This window comes from Mesoplodon densirostris, chromosome 8 (genome assembly GCF_025265405.1).
Source record: "Mesoplodon densirostris isolate mMesDen1 chromosome 8, mMesDen1 primary haplotype, whole genome shotgun sequence".
NCBI classification, from domain to species: Eukaryota; Metazoa; Chordata; class Mammalia; order Artiodactyla; family Ziphiidae; genus Mesoplodon; species Mesoplodon densirostris.
In genome coordinates, this window is record NC_082668.1 from 28,913,350 (window position 1) to 28,940,688 (window position 27,339).

Genomic DNA, 27,339 nt, shown 5'->3' on the forward strand with positions numbered 1-27,339 from the left:
AAACCTCAACACTGTTCAGCACCTACAGGTTCAAATCTAAAACTTATAGAAACTGAATTCACCACCTTCCACCAAGTAGCCCCAAATAACTTTCCATTCTCATTGCCCACAGAATTGAACTAAATATCCCTCCCAACATCTCCCAATTAACAGACCTCACTTCAGTCCACAAAAAATGCCATGCTTATTCTCATCTCTATACCTTCTGAATTATAAACCTGAGGACAGAAGCCATATCTTCCATTTCTTTGAGTCACTCTTATGATTGAACACAGTATTTTACAAAGATAAATTCAATAAACAACTGATTACTACCTACTTAAACATATAATATTAAATGTATGAAAAGTATTCCATGTGTATAAGAAACATGTTCCAAAGTTTAAACAGCGATCTGGGACCTAACTCAAAGTTAAGCTCTAGTATTATGTAGGCATCTGAATTCTGATTTTGCCAGATGAAAGCAGTCAAGGAAATATTAATGTAGCATATGAGCACGGAGTGCTTGACCAATTTCAGGTCATCCTAATAAAAACTTAATCAAATTATTTCCTCTGTTTAATTTATATGATGACTGGCTATTTCATTTGTATTTGTCTTTTAAAAAAAATTAGTGAGATAAACATTCTCTATACTCAAAAGTTGCAATGGGTCAAAGATACTAGACCGGTACCAGAAGAATTTTGCGTTCATCCTCAGTGGTCTCTGTCCTAACATATGTTCGGTTAGCCTGGGGACTGACAGATGTCTCATATGATGGTACCATGGGAGACCCAGATCGATCCAGTGACAGATTAGTAATGCTGGCTGATCTGGAAATAAAAACAGAAAGTGAAAACACAGTTGTAAGTTCTTCATAAATAAACAGGATTACAATGAAAGTTCATTTTTAAATAAATGGTTACTTGCCAATGTTAAGGGCACTTTTAAAAGTAGTTATGATGGTTATGTATGATACTATCATTGGGGAAGCTGGGACAAGAGTATCCAGAAATTCTCTGCACTATTATTTCCAACTTCTATGTTAGTCTGTAATTACTTCAAATTAAGTTTAAAAGAAAGTCATTATGGACCTAAGTGTCCATCGACAGATGAATGGATAAAGATGTGACACATATATACAATGGAATATTACTCAGCCATAAAAAGAAACGAAATTGAGTTATTTGTAGTGAGGTGGATGGACCTAGAGTCTGTCATACGGAGTGAAGTAAGTCAGAAAGAGAAAAACAAATACCGTATGCTAACACATATATATGGAATCTTAAAAAAAAAAAAAAGGTTCTGAAGAACCTAGGGGCAGGACAGGAATAAAGACACAGACATAGAGGATGGACTTGAGGACACGAGGAGGGGGAAGGGTAAGCTGGGACAAAGGGAGAGAGTGGCATGGACATATATACACTACCAAATGTAAATAGATAGCTAGTGGGAAGGAGCTGCATAGCACAGGGAGATCAGCTCAGTGCTTTGTGACCACCTAGAGGGGTGGGATAAGGAGGGTGGGAGGGAGACGCAAGAGGGAGGAGACATGGGGATATATGTATATGTACAGCTGATGCACTTTGTTATAAAGTAGAAACTAACACACCATTGTAAAGCAATTATATCCCAATAAAGATGCTTTTAAAAAAGTCATTATGAAAAGACTACAGGAAAAAAATTATAGATGTAGTTCATACAGCAGTAATATCTCAAAGGAAATAAATACAAACTCTTCTTAAAATGCTGAAAATTAGGGTGTTTTCTTTTTTTTAATTGACGAATACAAAGCATCAGTCTAAATGCAGAAAAAATCTTTCAGATCAGGCATGGGAAATTATGGCCCACAATCCAAAAAGTTTTTGCATAACCACTGAACTAATGAGTTTTTTTTTAGTCGAACATCTATAATATTCTGATGACAAGAAACACACTAATTTTGAACCCCAACTCAGCAAAATCATCCCACGAAAAAGAATTCCTTTCTTCTCATTAGTAGACCTATGTTAAAAATATTGTCCTCAATTATTATTATATTTTGAATTTGATCAATAGAAAAGGTAGTGAAAATTTATTTCCTCTCTTGGTATATAAGTACTTACAAAATATCCTTTTTTTTTTTAACACAGGAAAAAATTGTACTTCTAAAGTTTACAGTCAGTCATTAGGTAAGTGTAATATCAATAAGTTACCAGCTAAGTGACTTGCAAATGAAATATCAATAGCAGCAAGCAAGCTTTTACTTATAAATTTTAACTAGAAATTTAGTTAGCTTCTACACAGAAAAAATGAAACCCAATTTTAGCTTCTATATAAAGGATAAAAGGCAGAAGCATCTACAATGTGTTCAAGTCCCTCTCAGGATGTATTTTCCCTCATTTGGTCTCACAGAATCCTATTGAATAGGTACAACTAGATCCATTCTACAGATAAAGAAATCAAGCGTCAGAGATTAAGGAATTTGTCTAACTCAGCTAATAAATAACAGGACTGCCATTCAAACCAGGTCTCAATTGAATGTTCTCTTAGCATAAAGATACTCATAAAATAATTTAAGAAATTATTCACAGGTCTGTAACAGGTTTAGGCAAAAAATCATTCTTAATAAGAAACCCTGATATCAAATAAATATAGTCTATAAACAAGATTTTTTAAATAATCAGTTCTTCATGGGGTTTCTTTCCTCTTTTTTTTTCTTCTTCATGACTTGGCATATTCTTTTAGTGAAAAGTTGCCACTATGTCTTATTCAACCAATTAAAGTCTCTTGTCCAATATGTGCTTTATCCATGCATTCTTCTTCTCTAAAAGTCCATCATCCCTACACATATTCTGATATAGTGGCAACGAAAGTAAAAGAAAATTAGTCAATTTTGTTGTCAAATATTCAAATAAGTAGCTTAGTGGTAAGAATACTAGCTAAAATTTTATTTAGAGACAGTACTCACTGACTAAATTACATCTTTCCTAAAGACATATATCAATATTAGCACTAATTCAAAACACATAGAGATATACTGTAAACTAGCACAGCTATCTCTACATTTGTATATGTGCCAACAGGAATCTTGGAATTTGTCCCATCTTTTAAAAAACTGCCTTGACTTCACATTCTTCTAGTGCATTCCCCTGCTTCAGTATAACAAAACTCGTCTCCAATTCTTCCACTCTCGCCAGAACCCCAAACAACCCACTGAAATTGCCTATACCAATGTTATTGTTAAATCCCATAATCAGTTTTTACTCCTCATCTCATCTGATGTATCAGCAGGATAACTCCCTCTTCCCTGAAATACAATACTTTCTTCACTTGGCTACTAAGACAACACACTCTCCTGACTCCCTTTCACCTTATCACTAGTCTCTCCTTCTCAGTCTCCTTTTCTGGTTTCTCTTCATTTCCCCAGTCTCAGTCTCTGGTCCTTTCTTCCTCACTTTCCACACTCACTCTTTTGATGATCTCCACACAGGTTCATGGTTTTAAATACCATCCACATGATAACAACACCCAAGTTTATATCTCCGACTTGTACCTCTCTCCTGAACTCTAGATGTATACATCCAACTATTTGATATCTCGGTAGGTGAGTGGATAAATATAACTGTGGTACTTCCAGACAATGGAATATTCTTCAATGCTAATAAGAAATGAGTTATCGAGCCATAAAAACACAAGAAAGAAACTAAAATGCACATTACTAAGTGAAAGGAATCAACCTGATAAGATTATATACTGTATGACTCCAACTATATAACATTCTGGAAAAGGCAAAACTATGAAGACAGTAAAAAGATCAGTGGTTGCCATGGGTTGAGGCAGGGAGGGAGGGATCAATAAGCGGAGCACAGAGGATTTTTAAAACACTGAAACTATTCTGTACTTTCCTATAATGGTGAATATATGTCATTATATATTTGTTTAAACCCACAAAACGTACAACACCAAGAGTGAACCCTAATGTAAGCTACAGACTTGGGTGATAATGCTGTGTCATTGTAGGTTCGTCAGCGTTAACAACATGCCTCTCTAGTGTGAGATGGTTATAGTGAGGTAGGCTGTGGGGAGCAAGGGGATATGGGAACTCTCTGTACTTTCCGGTCAATCCTGTTGTGAACCTAAAACTGCTCTACAAAGTGACGTTTATAAATTTTTTTTTAAGTAAAGGATGATGATGTCTGCAACTTACTCTCAAATAGTCTAGAAAAAAAAAGTAACAAAGCAAATGGGCAAAATGTAAATTAGTGAACCTTAATGAAGAATATATGAAAACTTATTTAACTCTATTACTTGCAACTTTTTTGCAAGTATAAAATATTTTCAAAATAAGTAAAAAATGAAACTTGCCAACGGCTTCCCATCTCACTCATTAAATGACAAAGTCCTTACAATGAATTGTGAGAAGGTTCTACTCCTGGCACACAGGACTCTGTTATTCCCTGCCAGGCATGTTCCCTCTCAGGAATTAGTGATTCCCCGTTTGTTTGGTAAATTCTTCTACAAAATTTCCACATGGCTTACTCCCTCACTTCCTCAAGTCTTTGCTTAAACATCACCATCTCTGTGAGGTCTTCACTGACCACACTATTCAAAATTCCAACCTTGGGACTTCCCTGGTGGTCCAATGGTTAAGATGTCACCTTCCAATGCCGGGGCGGGGGGTGGGGCGGGCAGGGAAAGGGGGGGTTGACCCCTGGTTGAGGAGCTAAGATCCCACACACCTCGCCACCAAAAATCCGAAACATAAAACAGAAGCAATATTGTAACAAATTCAAAGACTTTAAAAATGGTCCACATCAAAAAAAATCTAAAAAAAAACCACCAAAATTCCAACCTCCTCCCCTATTCCTTATGCTTTCATATGCTTTAAATTTTTGTTTATTTGATTCACTGTTATACAAGCACCTAGTTCATAGGTACTTATTAATTACTTGTTGAAAGAATAAATTGAAAGTATGTTAAACCATGGTGAGTCAGATATCTAGTTCTTCAGGTTTATAACCACTTACCAATTGATTTTGTAATGACAGTATTTTTGGCAGGGAGGTGTAGATGTTAGTAACACTCTATTAAGTTGAAAAGGAGAAGGAAGTGTGCAGGTATAGAACAGTTATGGGCTATCACTTCAAGGAATTTGGCTAAGAAAATAAATTGAGACTACAGATAACTAGAGGTAAAACACAAAGGAGGGGTTTTGTTTGTTTGTTTGTTTTTAATAGGTAAGACATGAGTTTGTTTAAATGCAGACAGTAAGGAGTCAGCAGAGAGAAGTGAAAGATAAGGAACACGAATAGCGTAACTAATAAAAACTAGTAAGGGATGAGAACCAGAACACAAGTGGAGAACCAGAAGTGAAGAGAAGAAGGATGAGCTGCAACTGTGATCAAGTTGGTAAGTGATGTTAAGAGTTGAGGACATCCTCGTGTTATCTCCCCTCTTTGCTGTGTAACTGAAAGAAAGGTCACCTGTTAAACGTGAAGAAGGTTCCAAGTTCTGAAGCCAATAGAGAATAGTAGAAAACGGCCACTGAGAGAATGCAAGTGACAGCTAACTAGCAAAAAGGAAACGATAGTTTAGCTCAGCTTTTAGAGCTAAGAAAGTGTGTAACAATCGATCCCCTCCATTTTATGTCTGTTCTACTCATTACTATAAAAAAGAAAAACCAGGGACTTCCTTGGTGGCACAGTGGTTGGGAACCCACCTGCCAAAGCAGGAGACACGGGTTCGAGCGCTGGTCCGGGAGGATCCCACATGCCGCGGTGCAGCTAAGCCCGTGCGCCACAACTACTGAGCCTGTGCTCCAGAGTCCGCGAGCCACAATCACTGAAGCCCACGTGCCTAGAGCCCCGGCTCCGCGACAAGAGAAACCACCACAATGAGAAGCCCGTACACTGCAACGAAAAGTAGCCCCCGCTCGCCGCAACTAGAGAAAGCCTGCACGCAGCAATGAAGACCCAATGCAGCCAAAAATAAATAAATAAATAAATAAATTTTAAAAAAGAAAAAAAAAAGAAAAACCAGACACAGAACAGTGTTTTCATTTGGCAGTTTACCTATTTCGAGCAGGAGATTTCCCAGCGTCCTCTTGAACAGATACAAGTCTTGTTGAAAGAGCAGTATTTGAGGAGTCTGGATGAATCAAACTATAAAGAAAATAAGAAAATACTGAGATGATTTAAGAGAGTTATAGGCAAATCCAATTTCAATAAAATGCTTTAACATTTAAAAGCAGGTTGTTTTTCTGCAATAATGAGCTTATGGGTCATTTTTGTTTTTCTTCTTTTAGTTGAAGTGGAAATAGGATGGGTTTTGTCTTAAGGATATCAAATACCAAAAGAGCGAGCAATAAAGAGAGTTTATTAAGTATAATGGGTGTCAATAAAATAATAAAATTGGCTGGATGAGTGACTTGTAGAACTCCTTCTCACATCACATATACAAAATTGAAGTGCTCTGACGGGGGCCGGAATCCTGAGTTCAAATATTTTATTCTCAGTCCCCATAACTAGGTGGAATGGCACTGCAGTCACACAAACCTAGGTCTAAGTGCAGGCTCTACCTCTTACTAGTTGTGTGACCCTGGGCACGTTACTTAATCTCGCTGAACTTCAGCACCCACATCTGTCAAAAGGAGAAAGTAGTGCCTACCACAGAGAAATGATGGCTAAAAGAGAATGAACATTAAACTATTAGCACAGAACCTAAAGTTATTCTGCCTTTGACATCTATCCGGCATCTCCCAGGAAGCTTTCAACCCTGGTTTGTTTTATTAAATCACTCTTGCCAATTCTGGGCTCACACAACAGGGCCAGGCATCCACATGGCATTGCTTACTGAAGTAAGAAATGAAGAATCCCTCTCCTTTCTTTCTTGTTCATTAAATGCAGAGTCAATCTTTAAAACTTATAAAATATATGTAAGGTATAAAGAATCATGATGCCACAAACACCAATGCACCCATGGAGCAATTTAAGAAAAAGAACATTACCACCGACTTTGAAGTGCTTGTTCCCCTGACCCAATCCCATTCCCTTCCCTGCCCTCAATGAAACTACTGTTGTAAATTTTATATTTATCATTCTCCTCCTTTTCTTTATAAGTTTACCATGTTTGTATCCCTAGATAGTGTATTCATTTGTATATTTTTGAACTTTCTATAAATAATCACTGGCTATATCATATGTGACTTTCTTTTCTCCTCCACATTATATCCCCGAGATTCATACATGTTGAATGTAGGTATAATTCATTCATTTTTTACTTTTGTCTAAATTCATTGGTTACCTATTAATTCCTCACTCCATTAAGAGGTAACTGAGAAAATAACAGAAAGATGCTAGTTAAAATTTCAAGCACTCTGACATGGCCGTATTTGGTATGACGCATGAGAAAATTATTTAGCTAACGAAAAACAACCAGAAACTGATGAATCTAGGATTCTAATTCAAACAGTTCCAGGTAAAGAAAGAGTAACATCCTCCACAACCAGACAGTGTAGCATATTTAGACATATGAAAAAAGATGAAATGTTCCTCAGGAAGGGAAAAAATCTAATTTCATTTGCAAATATTATGAACACAAATCTTATGAGCATCCTCCTTCTCAAAGAAGGCTACATTAGAAATTACTAATGGAAATAACTTCTGTTGTTTATTCAACAAATATTATCAGGATCATATATAGGCCATACACTGTTCTTGGTGCCAGGTGTAGAAGAGCAAACAAGAAAAAGTCTCTCCTCCTCTTGTGGAGCTAACATTCTAATTAGTCAACATTATCACTATCCATAAACATCTTCTGTGATCCTTCCTAAGGCAAGCTGAGAAAAAAGGAGAAAAAGGTGTATTTTCAGGAAACAATTCAAAGAGGTTAAATGTTAACTTAAAGCACCCTTAGGTCACAAGACTATCAGTATTTATCAAATATAAATAAAATTACATGTAAGTGACAGTACCTTTGCCAGGCAAAATCATCCTCTAAAAATATGTTGCGGCTGGCTTTTCTACTCCCTACAGGTGTTCGGGGTTCACTCGGATCAAGTACAGACACAGAGGAAGCAGAATCTGAAAGAGCGTTCAAGTCTTCACCAATGGAATTACTGTCTGTGGAATGAGCATAACTTAAGGCTATTTTTCTACAGTATGTACAGGCTCGGAGGTCCCCTAGGAGGAAAAAAAAAAGAAAATTAAGTAAAAGATAACTAATATATTACTTACCAGAACATATTAAACCCTTGGGTTACTAGTTAATCTAATAACAGGAACCATCCTCAAGTAAAGACTACCAAAAAAGACATCTTTTAAAAGTGAAGTAACTTTGTTAGCTCTGTTATCTATTTTAAAAACCATCATTATGCAAAATCCATCCAGGTATCCAAATTACCTCAAATATTTATAACAAGAAAATATGACTCAAGGTACTAGAAAACTCTGCTGAAAGAATATTCTTCAAGGTTCTAAAGTGAAGTAAGGGATCTATCAGAGACAGGAGGTTCAAGAAAAAAATTTTTTTTAATTGAGTACATAAACCAACACAAATAGAAGTAACACTTTTTCCCTAAATAACAAGTAAGGAGGAAAATGTTATTTAGCTATCTATATGAAGCCATGAAGAGTGGCCTCCACAAGGGGGCACAGTTTTAAAAACAAACTAACAAAATTGGCTTACAAGCAATATGAAATATAGGGGGGGAAGTATAAAGGAAATTCTTATAGTGAAAGTAAGGGTGGAAATGAAATATTCTTGGGAAGACAAACAATAAGGCTATTTAATAATTTTAAATGCATTTTTTTTCAGGATGCAGTCCTACCCAAATGTAAGTTTTCATTTCTACCCTCTTTTTCTGTAACAATTTTTTGTGTGATTCTATAGCAATTTAGTGTACTAAAAAAGCAGGCAAGATAATTAAACTTTACTAATAACATGTTACGTAACAATTCTACCTTAATTCTTTTTACCATTAACATTAGAGAACTGAAGTGACATGAACAAAAGACTTCTGAAAGTCAACTGTACTGTGTTTTTACCATAATTACTACCAAGTACAATAAAGGGTCTTTTATTTTTCATTTTAAGACAACTATTACATAGCACTCAGTTTTATTAAATTATGCATGTATTTTAAGCAAAATTAAATATCACTTGTTGTGTTACTCATTTCTAACACCATGATTCAACAGATGAATCTAAAGAACGATATCTCCAATCAAGAGCCCCCCCAAAAAAATTGAATTCCAGTCCAGGATAAATGAGAATGCTAAGACATACTACCACCGGCTGACCAAAGCAGAACTGTAGTAAGGAGATGAAACTACTTCCTGCAGAAAGGTCCTTAAGTTGCCATAACAAAGGCTTGGTTCTTACACTGTAAAGGAACTCTCCCTTCATCGTTCAGCTCTTTGAATGAAAATGATCAGATCAATAAAGGGAGCCAACCCAGACCAGAAAAGTTTTCATTTCCTGAAGAATCCTCACCAGCAAGGGCCTACTGAACGCATGCCTAAATTAAAGGATGTGGTAAAAAGGTTGATGAGACACAGCCCTGCCATCAAAGAACTCAGTCCACTGGGGACAAGAGACACATATAATCAGAAAGTTGCATGGCAGATACAGAGATAGCACTGCTACACCACTATAACTTAACATTCATTGATCTGTTTCTATGTGCCTAGGTATTCTAGATATTTATTCGCAGCCTGGATACATAATTGTGCCCAGAATTCATTGTCCCATCTGCAATGGTTAATTTTATGTGTCAACTTGGCAAGACTGATTATTTGGTCCAACAATAGTCTAGTTGTTACTGTGAAGGTTTTTTTTTTAAGATATGATTAATATTTACCATCTGTTGACTTTAACCAGATTACCCTCCATAATATGGATGGATCTCATCCAATCATTTGAAGGCCTTATGATCAAAGACTGAGGATTCTTAAAAAAAGAAAAAAATTCTGTCTCAAGTCTTATTTATTTATTTATTTTTGGCTGCGTTGGGTCTTCGTTGCTGCGCGCGGGCTTTCTCTAGTTGCTGCGAGAGGGGGCTACTCTTCGTTGCAGCGCGCGGGCTTCTCATTGCAGTGGCTTCTCTTGTTGCGGAGCACAGGCTCTAGGCGCGCGGGCTTCAGTAGTTGTGGCTCGCAGGCTCTAGAGCATAGGCTCAGTAGTTGTGGCGCACGGGCTTAGTTGCTCCATGGCATGTGGGACCTTCCCGGACCAGGGATCAAACCCATGTCCCCTGAATTGGCAGGCGGATTCTTAACCACTGCGCCCCAGGGAAGCTTTGTTTCGAGTCTTTAAGACAGAAATTCTGCTTGAGTTTCCAGCCCGCTGGCCTATCCTAAGAATTTCAGACTTGCCAGCTCCCTTAACCACTTGAGCCAATTCCTTAAAATAAATCTTTCTTTCTATATAAATGTGTGTGTGCTGGGGGGGGGGGTGGGGAAGGGCGTAAATACCCTATTAGTTCTGTTTCTCTGGAGAACCCTAATACAAATTTTGGTACCAAGAGAAGTTCTAGAGCAACAAAATCTTAAGGTTGAATTTTCTGAATTGGTTTTTGGGTTTCTGGAATTGGTTCTCTAATTAGATTTAAAGGCAATAAGGACTCTATTCCCAGTAGTAAAGAGAATGCTGATAGTCCACGGTGTGATGGGGCAACAGAGTCACGTAAAGTATCACCTATGTATACTCCTAATCAAATACTTCTAAGAGGCAAAGACCTGATTTACCATGTACTGCACATCTTAGAACATTTCTGTCAAACTAATGAGTATGAGATTAGCTGCTCCTACTTGCACTGGACAAAAAGGGAAAAGAATGACATCAGGAATTCAGATTCCCAGCTCAAGAACTGTACAATGTACCTGAAAGTGTCTATGTCTTCCCTGAAAGAAACCATATACAGCTGCAGAGCTGAGATTGCTGAAAATCAAACCAAGAGTCTCATCATGCAAGTAACTGAACCACAACACACACTGAATCACTTACCCTTACAGTGTGTCTATTAAAGTTAGCGCATTGATTAGAAAGGAATGAGATCCTGAAAACTGGAAGGGGATATTTGGGGAAGCTCGGAACACTGAACTGCCAACTTCTACTTAGTCTTCTTTGCGAGTAGAAGTAGCATTTCCACCCTGTCTGAGATTAACCCTGCTTTGCCTGAGAAATTCACAACAGCCTCCCATGAGTTAGCTGCCTTGCAAGACCCTGCTTATTCTCCTCAGGACCCACTCCCACTACCCTCTTTGCTTCTAGGCCTATAATAAGACTCAGGTCCCCTGAAAGGAGAGTTATAAAGTGTGACCCATGAGGAAGTACACTACACTCCAAAAGAACTACATGATTTTTCCAATTTAGACAAAAAGAAACCCAGGGAATACGTGTGGGAATGGCTACCAAGGGTATAGAATAATACTGGAAAGAACATAAAGTCAGATCAAACTGGATCTACTGATATGGACCCACTAAGCAGAGATTCTGGATTTAATGTTATAGCTCAAGGTGTTCAAAGGGGCTCTAACAGTCTGGTTAATTGGTTGGTTGGCTAAAACATGGACCAAAAGTGTCCTATACTAAATGAAGTTGAAATGCCAGAATTACCCTGGAATGCTATAAAGGAAGGTATCCAAAACCTTAGGGAGACTGTTAAGAGCAGATTTACCAAGTAAGATCTGCTCACTTGCCCCAGAAGGATCCAGGGGACATACCTTTCACCATGACTATGAGAAAAAAAATTTGTGAGGGGAGCCCCAGCATCCCTGGAGAGCTTTGCAGTCACCCATTATAGTGGGAACTGCTGGTGCTGAACTGGGAAATCTAAATGCACTGGTGACCACTGGATCCCAGGTTGGCAGGGGCAGAGTGGTGGCACTTAATCGCCAAAGACAAGGTAGGCATGTTACTAGAACAGACGTCAGAGTCAAAGCTGTAAGCAGAATAGTGTAACATATACAGAGATCTATGACACATCTGATCATGGTGTTCCTAAAAGTCAATGGGCAGTCTTCTAAATTCTTACTGGATTTGTATAAGAAAAAGAGTTCTAGATCAAGTGAACAAAACTCAAACTTGAATCAAAAGGAGTCATGACCCCTCAACCCATTCTCAGACTTAAGCCATTTACAGACCCAGAATTCCTTGAATGAAGGGAGGCTGGGTCACCTTGAGGAAGGACCCCACTACACTGCCAAAAAATGTATACTGTTTATCTTCCTAAAAGGCTTCCCCAAAGGACCTACAGCCTTTCACCAGAGTGACAGTGCATTGAGAAAAAGGTAATAGTCAAACTTTTAGATGACTGGACTTTGGCACTGAATTAACACTAATTCCAAGAGGCTCAAAATGTTACTATGGTTTCAAGTCAGAGCAGAGGCTTACAGAGGTCAGGTGATCAACAGAGTTCCAGCTTCGGTCCATCTTACAGTGGGTTCAGTGAGTCCCCGAACCCATCTGTGGTTATCCCTCAGTTCTAGAATATATAACTGGAATAGACATACTCAGCAAATGACAAATCCCTACATTTGTTCCTGACCTGTGGAATGAGGGCTATTACGGTAGTTCTGGCCTCCAGAACTGTGAGACAACAAATTTCTGTTTGTCCTAAGCCACTCAGTTTGTGGTATTTTGTTAAGAAAGCCCTAGGGAATCCATACACCAACCATATTAACAAGACAGGATTTTATCCTATAGGTAATGAGAACTCTGAAAGGGTTTTACGCAAGGGAATTTGACATGATCAAATTAGCATTTAACAGGATACTGACTAGAGTATGAAAAATGAATTTGAGATAGGGAAAAACTAAAGGTAAAAAAATCTTTTAAAGGCTGCAGCCATAATCTGGATGAAAGATAACTGGGGTCTGAAAGATAACTGGGGTCTGAACTCTGAAGCAGTTTAGGTGAAAAAAAAAAATCTTTTTTTTTTTAAGTGAGTAAGGCCAAAAGAAAGATCGACATAATACAAATAACATGAGAGAGATACTAAGAGTGTTCTCGGACTTCCCTGGTAGTTCAGTGGCTAAGACTCCATGCTCCCAATGCAGGGGGCCTGGGTTCAATCCCTGGTCAGGGAATTAGATCCCACATGCCCCAACTAAGAGTTCACATGCCATAGCTAAAGATCCCACATGCTGCAACTAAAAGATTCCCGCATGCTGCAACTAAAGACCTAGGGCAGCCAAAATAAATAAATAAATATTTTTTTAATTTTATACACACACACACACACACACACACACACACACACACATATACTTTAACAAAAAAGAAGTGTTCTCTTTCTGGTAACTTCTGCCCACCTTCCACTTCCACTCCCTAATCACTACACACACCGTTAGTTTTTTTCTGCTTCAACAAATAATTTTAAATCTCTATATTACTAAAATTTAGGCAAGAATATGAGTAAATGCAATTTGCTAAAGCACAGTGTCATATAACTCAAGGAATATCTGTATTTTGTAAAATAAAAACTCTCATAATAATATAAATTAGTGATCACTCCAACCAACTTGTCTAATAAACATTAACCTGGTGGTGCAGTGGTTAAGAATCCGCCTGCCAATGCAGAGGACACGGGTTCGAGCCCTGGCCCGGGAAGATCCCACATGCCGCGGAGCAACTAAGCCCGTGTGCCGCAACTACTGAGCCTGCACTCTAGAGCCCACAAGCCACAACTACTGAGCCCACATGACACAACGACTGAAGCCTGCGTGCCTAGGGCCCGTGCTCCGCAACAAGAGAAGCCACGACAATGAGAAGCCTGCACACCGCAACGAACAGTAGCACCCCGTCACTGCAACTAGAGAAAGCCTGCGCACAGCAATGAAGACACAACACAGCCAAAAATAAATAAATAAATAAATTTAGTTTTTAAAAAAATTTAAAAAAAACAAAAACAACAACAAAAAAAACATTAACAGTCCCATGGTTTTTTGGTAGCATCTATGATATACTGTCTGTTACTCACGTTTGCCAAAATGACCCTACTACCCAAAGCAATCTACAGATTCAATGCAATCCCTATCAAACTACCACTGGCATTTTTCATAGAACTAGAACAAAAAATTTCACAATTTGTATGGAAACACAAAAGACCCCAAATAGCCAAAGCAATCTTGAGAACGAAAAATGGAGCTGGAGGAATCAGGCTCCCTGACTTCAGACTATACTACAAAGCTACAGTAATCAAGACAGTATGGTACTGGCACAAAAACAGAAAGATAGATCAATGGAACAGGACAGAAAGCTCAGAGATAAACCCACGCACATATGGTCACCTTATCTTTGATAAAGGAGGCAGGAATGTACAGTGGAGAAAGGACAGTCTCTTCAGTAAGTGGTGCTGGGAAAACTGGACAGGGACATGTAAAAGTATGAGATTAGATCACTCCCTAACACCATACACAAAAATAAGCTCAAAATGGACTAAAGACCTAAATGTAAGGCCAGAAACTATCAAACTCTTAGAGGAAAACATAGGCAGAACACTCTATGACATAAATCACAGCAAGATCCTTTTTGACCCACCTCCTAGAGAAATGGAAATAAGGACAAAAATAAACACATGGGACCTAATGAAACTTCAAAGCTTTTGCACAGCAAAGGAAACCATAAACAAGACCAAAAGACAACCCTCAGAATGGGAGAAAATATTTGCAAATGAAGCAACTGACAAAGGATTAATCTCCAAAATTTATAAGCAGCTCATGCAGCTCAATAACAAAAAAACAAACAACCCAATCCAAAAATGGGCAGAAGACCTAAATAGACATTTCTCCAAAGAAGATATACAGATTGCCAACAAACACATGAAAGGATGCTCAACATCTTTACTCATTAGAGAAATGCAAATCAAAACTACAGTGAGATATCATCTCACACCAGTCAGAATGGCCATCATCAAAAAATCTAGAAACAATAAATGCTGGAGAGGGTGTGGAAAAAAGGGAACACTCTTGCACTGCTGGTGGGAATGTGAATTGGTACAGCCACTATGGAGAACGGTATGGAGGTTCCTTAAAAAACTACAAATAGAACTACCATATGACCCAGCAATCCCACTACTGGGCATACACCCTGAGAAAACCATAATTCAAAAAGAATCATGTACCAAAATGTTCATAGCAGCCCTATTTACAATAGCCCGGAGCTGGAAACAACCTAAGTGTCCATCATCGGATGAATGGATAAAGAAGATGTGGCACATATATACAATGGAATATTACTCAGCCATAAAAAGAAACGAAATTGAGCTATTTGTAATGAGGTGGATGGACCTAGAGTCTGTCATACAGAGTGAAGTCAGAAAGAGAAAGACAAATACTGTATGCTGACACATATATATGGATTTTAAGAAAAAAAAATGTCATGAAGAACATAGGGGTAAGACAGGAATAAAGACACAGACCTACTAGAGAATGGACTTGAGGATATGGGGAGGGGGAAGGGTAAGCTGGGACAAAGCGAAAGAGCGGCATGGACATATATACACTACCAAACGTAAGGTAGATAGCTAGTGGGAAGTAGCCGCATAGCACAGGGAGATCAGCTCGGTGCTTTGTGACCGCCTGGAGGGGTGGGATAGGGAGGGTGGGAGGGAGACGCAAAAGGGAGGGGATATGGGAACATATGTATATGTATAACTGATTAAATTTGTTATAAAGCAGAAAAAAAAAAGTCACTGAAGTGACTTATGAGTCACTTATGCAGTCAGGAAGTGACACTCCTCTGATCAAAACAGTTCAATGCCATCCCTTCATATTCAGGATAAAAGCCAGAGGCCTTCAGTCATCAAAAAAAAAAAAAAAAAACATTAACAGTCCCATGGTTTTTTGGTAGCATGTATGATATACTGTCTTTTACTCACGTTATTTATGAATATCCCCATCTACTTTATTATTTGCCTATAAGGTCCTTAAAAGCAAAGCCATGTCTCCCTCATGTTTGTGTACCCCATAACTCAGACATGATGTCCAAAATAAAAAAATGACTTAACATGGGTCCTGTATTATAACTATTTTATTGTTATGACCTTTAAAAATTGTAAACTTGTCGGGCCTCCCTGGTGGCGCAGTGGTTGAGAGTCCGCCTGCCGATGCAGGGGATGCGGGTTCGTGCCCCGGTCTGGGAGGATCCCATATGCCGCGGAGCGGCTGGGCCCGTGAGCCATGGCCGCTGGGCCTGCGCATCCGGAGCCTGTGCTCCGCAACGGGAGAGGCCACAACAGTGAGAGGCCCGCATATCGCAAAAAGAAAAAAAAAAAAAAAAAAAATTGTAAACTTGTCAATACAGCTCATTTACCTGTATAACCCATAAATTTTCCAGGGATTTCTTGATTGCAGCAACGACTGCAGAAAATCTGCCCACACAGTCGGCAGTGGTGTCTGCGTCTAAAAGTGGTAAATTTCTCATTACAGTCATAGCACTCTTTACACTGGCTATCTGGCATCCAGTATTGCTTCAGGTCACTATCCTGTAACAATAAAAATGTGTGAAGGCTTCTTGAAACTACTGATTATTAAAATGCAATGGCAAATGCAATGCTAATCAAAATCCTAGAAAATTTCTTTTGCAGAAATTAACAAGCTATTTCTAAAATTCATATGGGAACGCAAAAGGTCAAAATGACCAAGACAATCTTGAAGCAGAATAAACTGAAGGACGTATAATGTCAGCCATTAAGATTTATTCCAAAGCTACAGTAATTTTAGACAGAGTATTAGTGGAAGGAAAAAACGGAGCTGTGGAAGAAAAAGGAGGGCCCTGGACATATATGGACTCACCCTCACACATATAAATGGATTTCTGACAAGATCTGTAATGTAGTCAGTAAAGGGTGGTCTTTAAAAAAAAATGGTGCTGGGACTTCCCCGGTGGTCCAGTGGTTAAGACTCTGAGCTTCCACTGCAGGGGGCACGGGTTCGATCCGTGGTCCAGGAACTAAGATCCCGCATGCCGTGTGGCGCAGCCAATAAATAAATAAATAGATAAATTTAAAAAATTTTTAAAATGGTACTGGGTCCAACTGGACATCCATGGGGGAAAAGTAAATCTTGATCCATATACTTCACACAAATAATAAAGCTTCTTAAAGAAACCATGGGAGAATATTTACTACCCCGGGCTAGAAAAACATTTCTTAAACAGAACACAAAAAGCACAATCCATAAATGAAAAAAATTGATAAAGTAAAATTAGGAACTTATGAGTAAAAAATATGGTGTCCACAGGTGAAGTTAGTATTAACTGAACTTTCTTTCAAGTGGCATTGTACCATTTTTAGTGAGTACCGCATGGTCCCCATGTAAGTGCTTAGTAAGTAATCTTCTAAATTCTCTAGACAGTACCTGGCTCTTCCCCTCCATGATTTCCTTGAGGCGTTTTAATACTGTGCTGAGGCTTCGGAGCTGAACAGCTGTACGAGGGTCATGACCTCCAAAGGCAGGTTCTGCCTTCCTTCTGGTATCTGAGTCAGATTTACAAAACAAAGAGCAAAAAAAACTACCTTAATTGTCTCTAGTATCAATGCAAAGTACCTCTTATTTTTAGCATATATCAATACTTACGTTCTCCCAGCCAGTGACACAGACTGAGAGTTAAAACTAGTCTTTATAAGGGTAAGAGGCTGTTGAAAGTGTTTATTACCATGTGAAACACTGCTTCACAAGCAAATGAGGGCTACCTGAGACAAACACTGTCTGAGACCACTGATGATTTTAAGGCCTGGATGGGAGCATCACTTAACATGGCCCAAAATTCATTAATGATTTCTTGGGTCCTTCAGTCCTGTTAGAAATACCTGCGAGAAATTTAACAGAAGGAAAAGCAATCCCTGGGTGTTATCCTAGCCCAGTCTCTACAGTCAAACAGGTCAGCGACAGGGTTGAACAGTTCAGTTCAGTCTGCAGACCACAAACCCAAAGGCTCGTGAAGTAGATCATCAGAAGGAATTTAATAGCCAACTCCACAGAGTCTGACAGACTTCAGAACATCCAGGATGGTAATTTATCCACAAACTTCCCTTCACCGATGTCCAAGCAGACTTCTCTTCCCCAAAGAATTGCTAGAACCCCAATGCAACCCTTCCCTGCCACCTCCCTACTCTTACAGTTCCAAACTAGACGGGATCACTTGCTCTTGAAACTGCAATACTGAAGCCAGTCCTGTCAATAATAAAACACGCCCACGTTCCAGCTTTGTGTCCACCAAAGCTGTCATGTATCATTTCCTTATTTTAGAGCAAGATTAAAACTGAAGTTTCTACCTATTCCTGGCTCCAGCAGTTATTAAACCTAAAGATGAAGTAGAGGTGGCTTGACAAAAAGGATGAACATCCTTATTAGCTTAATCTCATTACCCTAATAACTTATGGTAAAGCAAGATGGAAAATAGCCCTCTCTAAATCCTTCCCAAACTCACTTGTTTGCTAGATTAGATTTAGATGTTCTTTGTTTTGGTTGAGTAGAAAAGAAAAAATTACAAAAAAATGTGAAGTTGGTATCTAAATCTAAATTGACGAAGAACTTTCCAAGATATTAATTACGGAAATAATTATCTAAACAGCACCTATGTTAGAAAACTTTGAAAACTTTATCTTTCTATAAATAATATCTTAATTTCAGCAGATACCTCAGATGTGTTATTACTAGAATAAAAATGTATGTGTATTAGAATGACCAAATTGTTCTTGAGTCTCTGTGATAAACCAACTCTCCAGGATTTATGAATTGAAAAAGGAGACAGATGAAGCTGTTAGAACAGTAAGGCTGTGCTCCCATGCACAGGCAACAATTAATTGTGAAGCCCCTTGCATTTAGCCACTTAGGAGTATGAGAAAGTAAAAACAGCATCATCCACAGAAAAAGCAGGAGCAAGACTGTTCTGGAACCAACAGATGATGGTTTCATCATGGATGAAGGTGAAAGAAACATGAGAGGAAATCTGGTCTAGCACTGTGCCCTCAAGCAAATCATCTTAGTTGCTTCTCTTGTAAAATGAATATTAGAAAATTAAATAACTTCCCAAGGTCGCAGAGCTAGTAGATTGTGGAATCACAGCCTTTTAGTAGGAAAAGATTGGTAAAACAGTTCCAGGCTTGTGAAACTCAAATGCCTCTAGCAGCTAAGGCAGAATCAAAGAATCAAGTGGACTTGATAAAAGACAGTAAGGAATGGTGGGGATTGCAGCAAACTAGACATTACAAGCTCCACCTAGTGATATTTAAATTCAAGTTTATCAAAACACCAAGGCAAGGTTTGGTAGGCTGTCAGTTTGTAACCCCTAAATGGTTAGATTCTAGTCCAACTCCTCAATTTTATAAACAAAGAAATCCTATGCTTGACTCAGTATAGGATTTAGTCAAAAGAGCTCCCTTAACAAAAATAGGAGTGTTGCCACGGGCCAGGTTCAAGAGCTAAGGAGAGTTTAAGGCTAAAAGTGGGGATGGTCTCTTCCTTCCATCCATTTGGAGTAAAGAGCTCATTTCTCTCTCTCCCCCTTCCTACCTTCTGATTCTTCCTTCCAAACAGCTGATATGACCCAGGCTGAGTCCCTTTGCCCTGGGAAACCTACAGAGGTGATACTGCCAGCTCCGCTCCAGTCCTTAGCGTGAAACTCTTCTTCTGCTTGGTTTCTCCTTCTCCTCTGACCCACCAGAAGAAGGTTCTGAGTCAAGTCTCAACTAGCAATAAAATATCCTTCTGCTAACAACCATTACCTGTGCCTGCCTACTTTTCACTTGAAGACCTCATGGGGAAGACTGGCCAGACAAGGCAGGATCTGACATTCACGGACACCTGATTTCCAATGCTACATCCCTTTCCCTCTCTTATGCCACCTCTCATTGCCTTTCTCCTGTCACCTTGAGTTGGGCAAACCACTGCACTGAGTTTAATAATCTAACAGAAATAAAACATAAAACAACTCACTTTATCTAGTCTGTGGATTCAGGCTGATCCCAGTACAGCATGAAAATGAAGGACATGACCACGTAGCAGACCAGGATGGAGAACAAACAGGCAAGAGGAGCTCAGCTTATCCAGCCATACTGACAGCTTGCACCCCGACAAGGACAGAAGGCCAAGAGCAAGTGGCAGCCCACTAATGGAACTGAGAGACTTCTGCAGCCAGAGGCATGCACATCACATTACACTGGCCACCCCAAGAACAGATGCAGCAGTCAGTCACAAAGCTGAAACTAACCTGTGTTCTCCTGGGGGTGTCGCAAACTGTCCTCTGCTGAAACCCAAGCACGCAATTAATCAAAAAACAGTCAAAGAAAGCTCTGCCTTGCCTAAAGTTTAATAAAATGTTTAAGAACTCTCGTTTAGGTATCAACAGTTATCCAGGTAACAGTTTCATTAATTCTCAAGAGTACCTGACTATTCCAAATAGCAAAAAAGTTAAGTCAGTAAACAACCTGCAAAACACAATGACTGTGGGAAAAGTCTAATACACAGAGAGGAATGAAATGAGAACAGTGTCATACCTATCACTGAAGATCGCCGCTGGAGCTCCTCATTAAGCTGTTTTTTATAAGGTGTAGGTGATCTCACAGATTGTGTCCTTGAAGGGAGCTGAGGGCTGGTCCAACTTCCACTCAGAGACGGTTGCTCTCCCTGACCCCCTTCTCCTCTCTCTGCAGCAAACAAAAGCTTGGAATTATTGGAAAAACTAAGACTCAGAGTTCAGCGAAGAGAAGGAAATAGATGTGAATTTTTTAGGAAAGAATGTGTACTTGTATTACATGCCTAAGTAAAACTTAGGGTTTTCTTAAAGAAAAAAGAGAGAGAAATTCAAAGAAGGTGGAAAAATTACATCCTTGGTATATGTGACCTTCAGTTTGTTTCACTTTTTTTTTTTTTTTTTTAATATTTATTTATTTGGCTGAGCCGGGTCTTAGTTGCAGCATGTGGGATCTAGTTCCCTGACCAGGAATTGAACCTGGGCCGCCTGCACTGGGATCACAGAGTCTTAACCACTGGACCACCAGGGGAGTCCCTGTTTTACTTTTCATTAGAAACTTATTGAGCATATTTAAGGAAACAGAATGCAAGCTCCACACGAAGGCAGTGATTTTTTTGTTGCTCTGCTTTATTTATGGGATAGATCCCTTGTACTATTAAAATAGTGCCCAGTGGATAGAAGGTGCTCAATAAACATATGCTAAATAAAAAGACTACTGTCATTTAATGGCTAAATGTAACGTATCCTAGACAGGATCCTGGAACAGAAAATAGACATTAGGTATAAACTGAAGAAATATGAATAAAATACTTACTTCAGTTACTGTATCAATAATAGTTCATTAATTATAATAAACATACTCTACCAATATAAGATCTTAATAACACAGGAAACTGGGTGTAAGGGTACATGAAAACTTCCTGTATTATTTTCCTAATTTTTCCATAAATCCAAAACTATTCTAAAAAATAAGATTGTTGCGGTTTCTTTAAAAAAAAAAGATTATTGTCTTCCAAATGGACTAACAGGTTTTACAGAGCTTTAAACATGAGTGTTAATAAAAGTCAGTTAATACTATTAAAATTTCTACTGAGTTAATTAAACTATTAACCCCCAAATCCATTACAACTAGAGGGATTACTTTCTAACACATTTCAAACAATACAAACAAATATAAAGCAAAAGATGGAGGCCATGTTTTTTTTTTAATTCTTCTAACAAGTAAAAAATATATTACTTAAAAAGAGCTCATTTTAAAAATATCTTTTCATTTGGTGTCATTAAATGTATACCTTAACAGGTCAACAACAAGCCTGCTGACAGCTTTCAATTTTTGAAAAATATGAACCCTTCCTCCCATGTGCTGGTCCTTTAGTTTCATTGCTTTAATTAAAATCTTTTGGCTATTAACCCCTAAAAGAGAAAAGTCCATTCTATGAACTTAAGAAAACTGAGATATATTAAGAAAGGAAAAAAAAAATGCTAACTTCTCTTTAAAAAGAGACCTCCTTTTTTTTTTTTAATATTTTATTTGTTTATTTATTTATTTATGGCTGTGTTGGGTCTTTGTTTCTGCGCGAGGGCTTTCTCTAGTTGTGGCAATCGGGGGCCACTCTTCATCGCAATGCGCGGGCCTCTCACTATCGTGGCCTCTCTTGTTGCGGAGCACAGGCTCCAGACGCGCAGGCTCAGTAATTGTGGCTCACGGGCCCAGCTGCTCCGCGGCATGTGGGATCTTCCCAGACCAGGGCTCGAACCCGTGTCCCCTGCATTGGCAGGCAGACTCTCAACCACTGCGCCACCAGGGAAGCCCCCAGACCTCCTTTTAACATCTAGTTTTCAATTCTGATCTTCAGTTGCCAATAATTAATAAGATTAAAGTGAAAATTCTAGCTTTCTCTTCTTATGCAGTTAACCCCAGTGACCTATGATTATAAAGCTACCTCCTTGTTAATATTTCACTTTCTTGCAAAGACACAGCATGAAAGTTGAACAAGAGAATTTCAGAGAATCAAGATGGTAGGGTCTCTGATCTTTAAGAATAAGTCTTACCTTTGTTAAATCGAAAGAGATTTACAAAAGAACTATACGCTGATCTAAAAGGAGGTTCGTCCTGATCAGGAGTCAAAGGTTTAAAGTGTGTGAGGTGAGAAGGACTAGTAGGAGATCGAGGCAAATCATCAGCAGAGTCCAATGTAGGGGAAGTCTTATCATCTGTGGCCATTTCATGAGTCTAATAAACAAAAGAAATAAGCCAAAGTAAGTTCCTCAGGAAGCCCGAAGGTTGATTCCAAACAGCATCCAAATATCTAGAAATCTGACTTCAAAAATTCAGACCTAAAAAAACCAACGAGTAAATAAATCTAGTTCAGCATACACTCCCAATTAAGACTTGAAAACACTGAAGTCTAGATCATAAGGAAGAGTCTCAATTATCTACAACTAGGAACATATAGTCAATCTCATTTTCAAAATTACTATTCAAATACAGAAAAATACCAAAATTATTAAAAGTTTGAAGGCAAAGCATAAATGTGAGCAGGCAAAAGGAAAAAAGAGGATTTTCACATGATTTATACAGTTTTCATTTTAAGATGTTTTTTGAAAAAATAGCTTTTTAAAGGGGAAAACTGGTTTTACACAAGCATACAAATTCCTCAAAGTTTTATTTTACTTATTTCAATGTTTCCTTTCAAAAAATATAAAAAATGAATATTTCCAAGAACAGGAAATGAAATAGTCATCCCTTAGTGACATTTCTATATAACCTCAAAAGTTACCCCAAACTATGCCTCATCACCTACAAGAACTATCCAAATCAACAAGCTGATTGATCCCCATCATATGTCTTCCTAGGCACAGGAGCCTGGTTTTTCTCCTTTTAAGCCTAAATTCATATAGGCATTAAAATGAAGATCTTAAAGAGCTTTTTTTTTTAATAACCAAAAATTATAATTCAACCAAAGCTGTAAAGCTAACCACATCACCAGATGCAGGTAACAGAAAAGCACTGATGTCTATTTTCTGCCATATTGATTAATACTTCAAAGAGAAGACCATGAATTATGCATAACTCATTAAAATGCTATAGCTTGTCATCTAATTTATATTTACAAGGAGGACACTACACTCTTACAAAATGCTTTTTTCACTTTCAAAATCCTATCTACCATCTCATTTCATTTTTATAAAAGCCTGAAAGATACAGAGCTGGGCTTATTACTACATTTTACCTCTGAAGCAACCAACGTACACTGAACCTAAAACAACTTTCTCGAGGGTCACATAGCTAGTCAGTGGTAGAGCTGTAACTGGATGCCAAGTTTTACCCCAGAATTACTCTTTATTTTTTCCTGAGGGCAGCATTTTATTTAATTATTTCTTCTTTTAATTAAAGAGATATTTCGAGTTTGCATTGGTTTTGAAGGCCGACACTCTTGGTTTCAAATTCTGACTCTGAAGTATCTTAGCTGAGTAAATGTGGGTAAGAGCCCTGTGAGATGTGTATTACCATCTTCATTTTACATAGTGGAAACTGAGGCTTAATGTGATTAAGTGGGACAGTATATGGGAAGCACTTTTAGCAGAGTGCTTGCCCATGAAAGGCACAGAATTAGTCTTTAGAGCAAAATTATCTTGTAGCTCTTCCCAGACTTTCAATTCTGGTCTACCTGAATTCTAACTACTCAGGACACTGCCAAATTAAAACTTTAATTGATTATTAATTAAACAAAGCAAAAATAAAACCGCTGATGAGAATTCTGGCAACAAATGTTTATTGGAATGGAGGGAGGGGGAAGAAAAAAAGGAAGGAGAAGAGGAAGGGGCAGAGGAAGAAGAGGAGGAAGAGGGGGAGGGGGAGAGGAGGAAGAAGGAAAGAGGGAAAGGACACGTCTTTCTAAAGTGTCTCGACAACCCATATTCCAGCATAAAGGATTGGGAAGTCAGCTGCTGATTGATCAAGTGTAAACTCAAAAAGGTAAAAAGAGGGGAAAAAAAAAAAAAGAGGGTCCTGGAGAGAAAGAATAATGTGATAGCAGTAACGACCTGAAGGCCTCAGAGAACATCCTACATTCTACTTTGTTGCAAGTAACATGAGAAGGAGAGTTAGCAACCTTCCTAGAGTCTTAGCATCACACCTAAGGGTCACCCATGTAGAAACTTTTATTAGGTTTTGAAGGTGTGAGGATAAAAATTACCAAGAAAACACTCACCAGTGTAGTTTCTAAAACAATACAATCACACAGCGTTAATATTAATAACCACATAATAATACCAGGACCCTGAAAAAACTACCTTACAACTCTTATTCTGTGGTAGCTTAATAACTAACTGTCGGTGATATAAACTAGGATTCTTTCCTATCTGAGAGGTAATTAGAAGCATTCACTTACTCATTCAAAGACCTCTCGTATATCACCAGCACTTTGCCTCTTCTCATTTGAATGCGACTAGTATATGCAGACCCACTCAGCACTATCAAAAGCCTTGTCAGGAACTGAAATTTAGAAAATAAGCCTGCTCTACCAGCCAAACCAAAATTTTAGCAAACAGAAAAATGCAAGTATCAGTTCAGTCATTTCTAAGTACAGTGGGGTTTTTTTTTAATACTCAAAATATGTCTAACAATGCAGGACAGCTGAATACTAGAAATGCTAGTTTCCATCTACAAAGATTTTTTTGTTCAATTTTTGATCGACGTACCAACAGATGGAGGTTTTCCAAAGGAAAACCATATGATCCATATTATTCTTCCCAGAAAGAAGAAAAAGAGAGGACACAGGAAAGTCGTCTTGCTCTGCAAAAGAAACTTAACCTGCCCTTCTTTGTCACAAACTAGAATCTATCCAAAAGAAACTAAGAACTTTTTTGTAAGAATCCTGATAGTGGGAGTGCCAAAACACAAGATTCAAATAAATCAGAAATAAGACACTACAATATACCAAGAGACCACCTCTACTGTCAATATCGGAGTAGTTTTACAAAAGGATGCACTGGATCAGTACGGGATAATATAATAAATACACTCACCAGATAAACAGGAATAACTTGACTAATACAGAATTCCAGCATTTCTCATATTTCTTGAATGCCTTAACAGTGACTTCTACATAGAACATAAGACCCCTAATTCCTAAAAATATTCCACTCTCATCCTTTTGTTGGGAACGTTCTAAACAAGGGGAAAATACTAACTGGGAAATCAAGTCTTCTCCTCAAGAGACTTTGAAACATAGGTACAAATGGAATAGCCTCAAAGAGCAGAGGCAAGCATTTAAGGAGGTATATACGTATTTGAAACCCCACTACCGGTACCGTTTCTGTAGATGAGCAACTTTCTTGTCCAGTCTACGCATACACCTTTGAAACACAGGCTCAGAGCTTATCCATCAGAGGGAGGAGGAACTGGACTATGCATCTCCGAAATAAGTTCAAGTACACGGGACAAGAGAAGAACAAGAGAACTTCAAATGCTTCCAAGGAAACCTCTTCCAGAACAGCCCCACCCGGCTCCCTTCCCCACTCGCCAGACAAGGGGCAGCCGGGGAATCAAGGGAGCCGCCTGAATGTGGGCACAGGTTCTCTGCCCTTCCTTGCCCAGCCTCGGCCGCAGCCGCGGTTGCGAAGCCCCAGCTCTCACCTTCACTTCAGACTTCCCCTCCGCTCCGGCCCCAATCCTTCCTAAACCCGCCTTCTTCCCCACTCTCAGGCCCAGCCGGCCGCGCGCCAGCCCCCTCCCTTACCTGCGCCTCCCGCCGCGGCCCCGCCGGCCACCCTCCACCCCAGCCCCCGCTTCACCGGGCCCAAGCGCAGGAATGCAGCTTCAGAGCCCACCGCCGCGGCTCTCAGGCAGCCGGCGGTTGCGGTAGGAAGCAAAGCTGCTTACATGGTTGCTGCGGCTTCTCTCGTCCGCCCCCCCCAGGCTCCGCCCTCTGTTCCTCCTCCCCTCCAATCCGTAACTCTCCCGGGCGCCGGCTCCGCCCTCCCTGCTCCGCCCGCACGACGTTCGGATCAGACGCTCAGGCAGAAGGAGTCCAGCCCAGATAGAGTCGTGCTCAACACCTTGACCGAGATTAGGCCGCCTCAGCCTTCCTAGAGGAAGCCACGGCGACTGCGCGCGTGAGCGTCAAGTGTGCCGGGTCACCGGATGGGTGCTGGCTGGACTGCGGTTACCGTATGTGTCCGATGATATGGGCACTCATAATATGTTACCGCGCTCAGCGTTCTTACAGACTGACATTCACTTGCGTAGCACTTGTGCCTAAAGCGAATACTGTTATCAGACTTGGGTGACTCCGCCAATAACTAGCCAAGTGACCTTAAATTACCAATTTCTTTAGGCTCCAGGCCTCTTATCTGTAACACGCAGCTAATGATAGTACCCTTCACAGATAGGTTTTTGAAGATTAAGTAAAACATTGTACGTAAATGTTTGTAGACATTTGGCACAATGTCTAATCCGGAATAAGTGATGTTAGCTCTATAGCTATTTTTTTCACTCAAGTTTTGTGTTGCAAAGACTGGTGCAAATAAAGTTACCAAGCCCCGTATTGCTCAGCCTGGCTAGCATTAGCCATCATTTTGTCCTGCTAGAGTGTTATGCCATTAGCTGAAGAGAACATACCAAAACCTGCTGACAGGATTGCGGGACTTGGCAGGGGCAGTCAGAAAGGAAGTGAAACCCAAAGTCAGGTGCTGTTTTAATTAAATTCTGCAGACCCATTTCCCCCAAGAGTTTTGGCAAGTTCCCACCCATTTCTCCTTGAGCTGGGTCTTTTCAGCCACTGGAGAGTAGCATCGAAGCCTGAAGGCTGATAGCAGTATCAATGCCAGTCACCACCCTTAGCTGAGCCCCTCAGCAATCTTCCTAGGAGTCAGCAGTCAACTTCCTCTTCCATT

The 27,339-nt window shown here is 39.3% G+C and overlaps 1 protein-coding gene across 10 annotated transcripts in view; it reads right to left on the reverse strand.

Annotated features, from left to right (window-relative positions):
• The window catches only part of PIKFYVE (phosphoinositide kinase, FYVE-type zinc finger containing), a 78,537-nt gene extending 52,163 nt beyond the window's left edge, over positions 1–26,374 (reverse strand). For 3 of the 10 annotated variants that reach the window (XM_060106197.1, XM_060106191.1, XM_060106200.1), the window contains exons 1-9: positions 24,834–24,883; positions 22,492–22,672; positions 20,462–20,611; positions 20,176–20,211; positions 17,322–17,440; positions 16,276–16,447; positions 7,934–8,141; positions 6,033–6,122; positions 674–812 (exon numbers count right to left, since the gene is read on the reverse strand). In XM_060106197.1, coding sequence (XP_059962180.1) covers positions 674–812; positions 6,033–6,122; positions 7,934–8,141; positions 16,276–16,447; positions 17,322–17,440; positions 20,176–20,211; positions 20,462–20,611; positions 22,492–22,663 — 1,086 coding nt within the window. In that variant the 5' untranslated portion in view covers positions 22,664–22,672; positions 24,834–24,883. Of the gene's footprint in view, positions 1–673; positions 813–6,032; positions 6,123–7,933; positions 8,142–16,275; positions 16,448–17,321; positions 17,441–20,175; positions 20,212–20,461; positions 20,612–22,491; positions 22,673–24,833; positions 24,884–25,755; positions 25,810–26,326 lie in introns of those variants that run through there. The other 7 variants (XM_060106198.1, XM_060106195.1, XM_060106199.1 and 4 more) reach the window with 5 other exon arrangements.
• Positions 26,375–27,339: the final 965 nt, after the last annotated feature.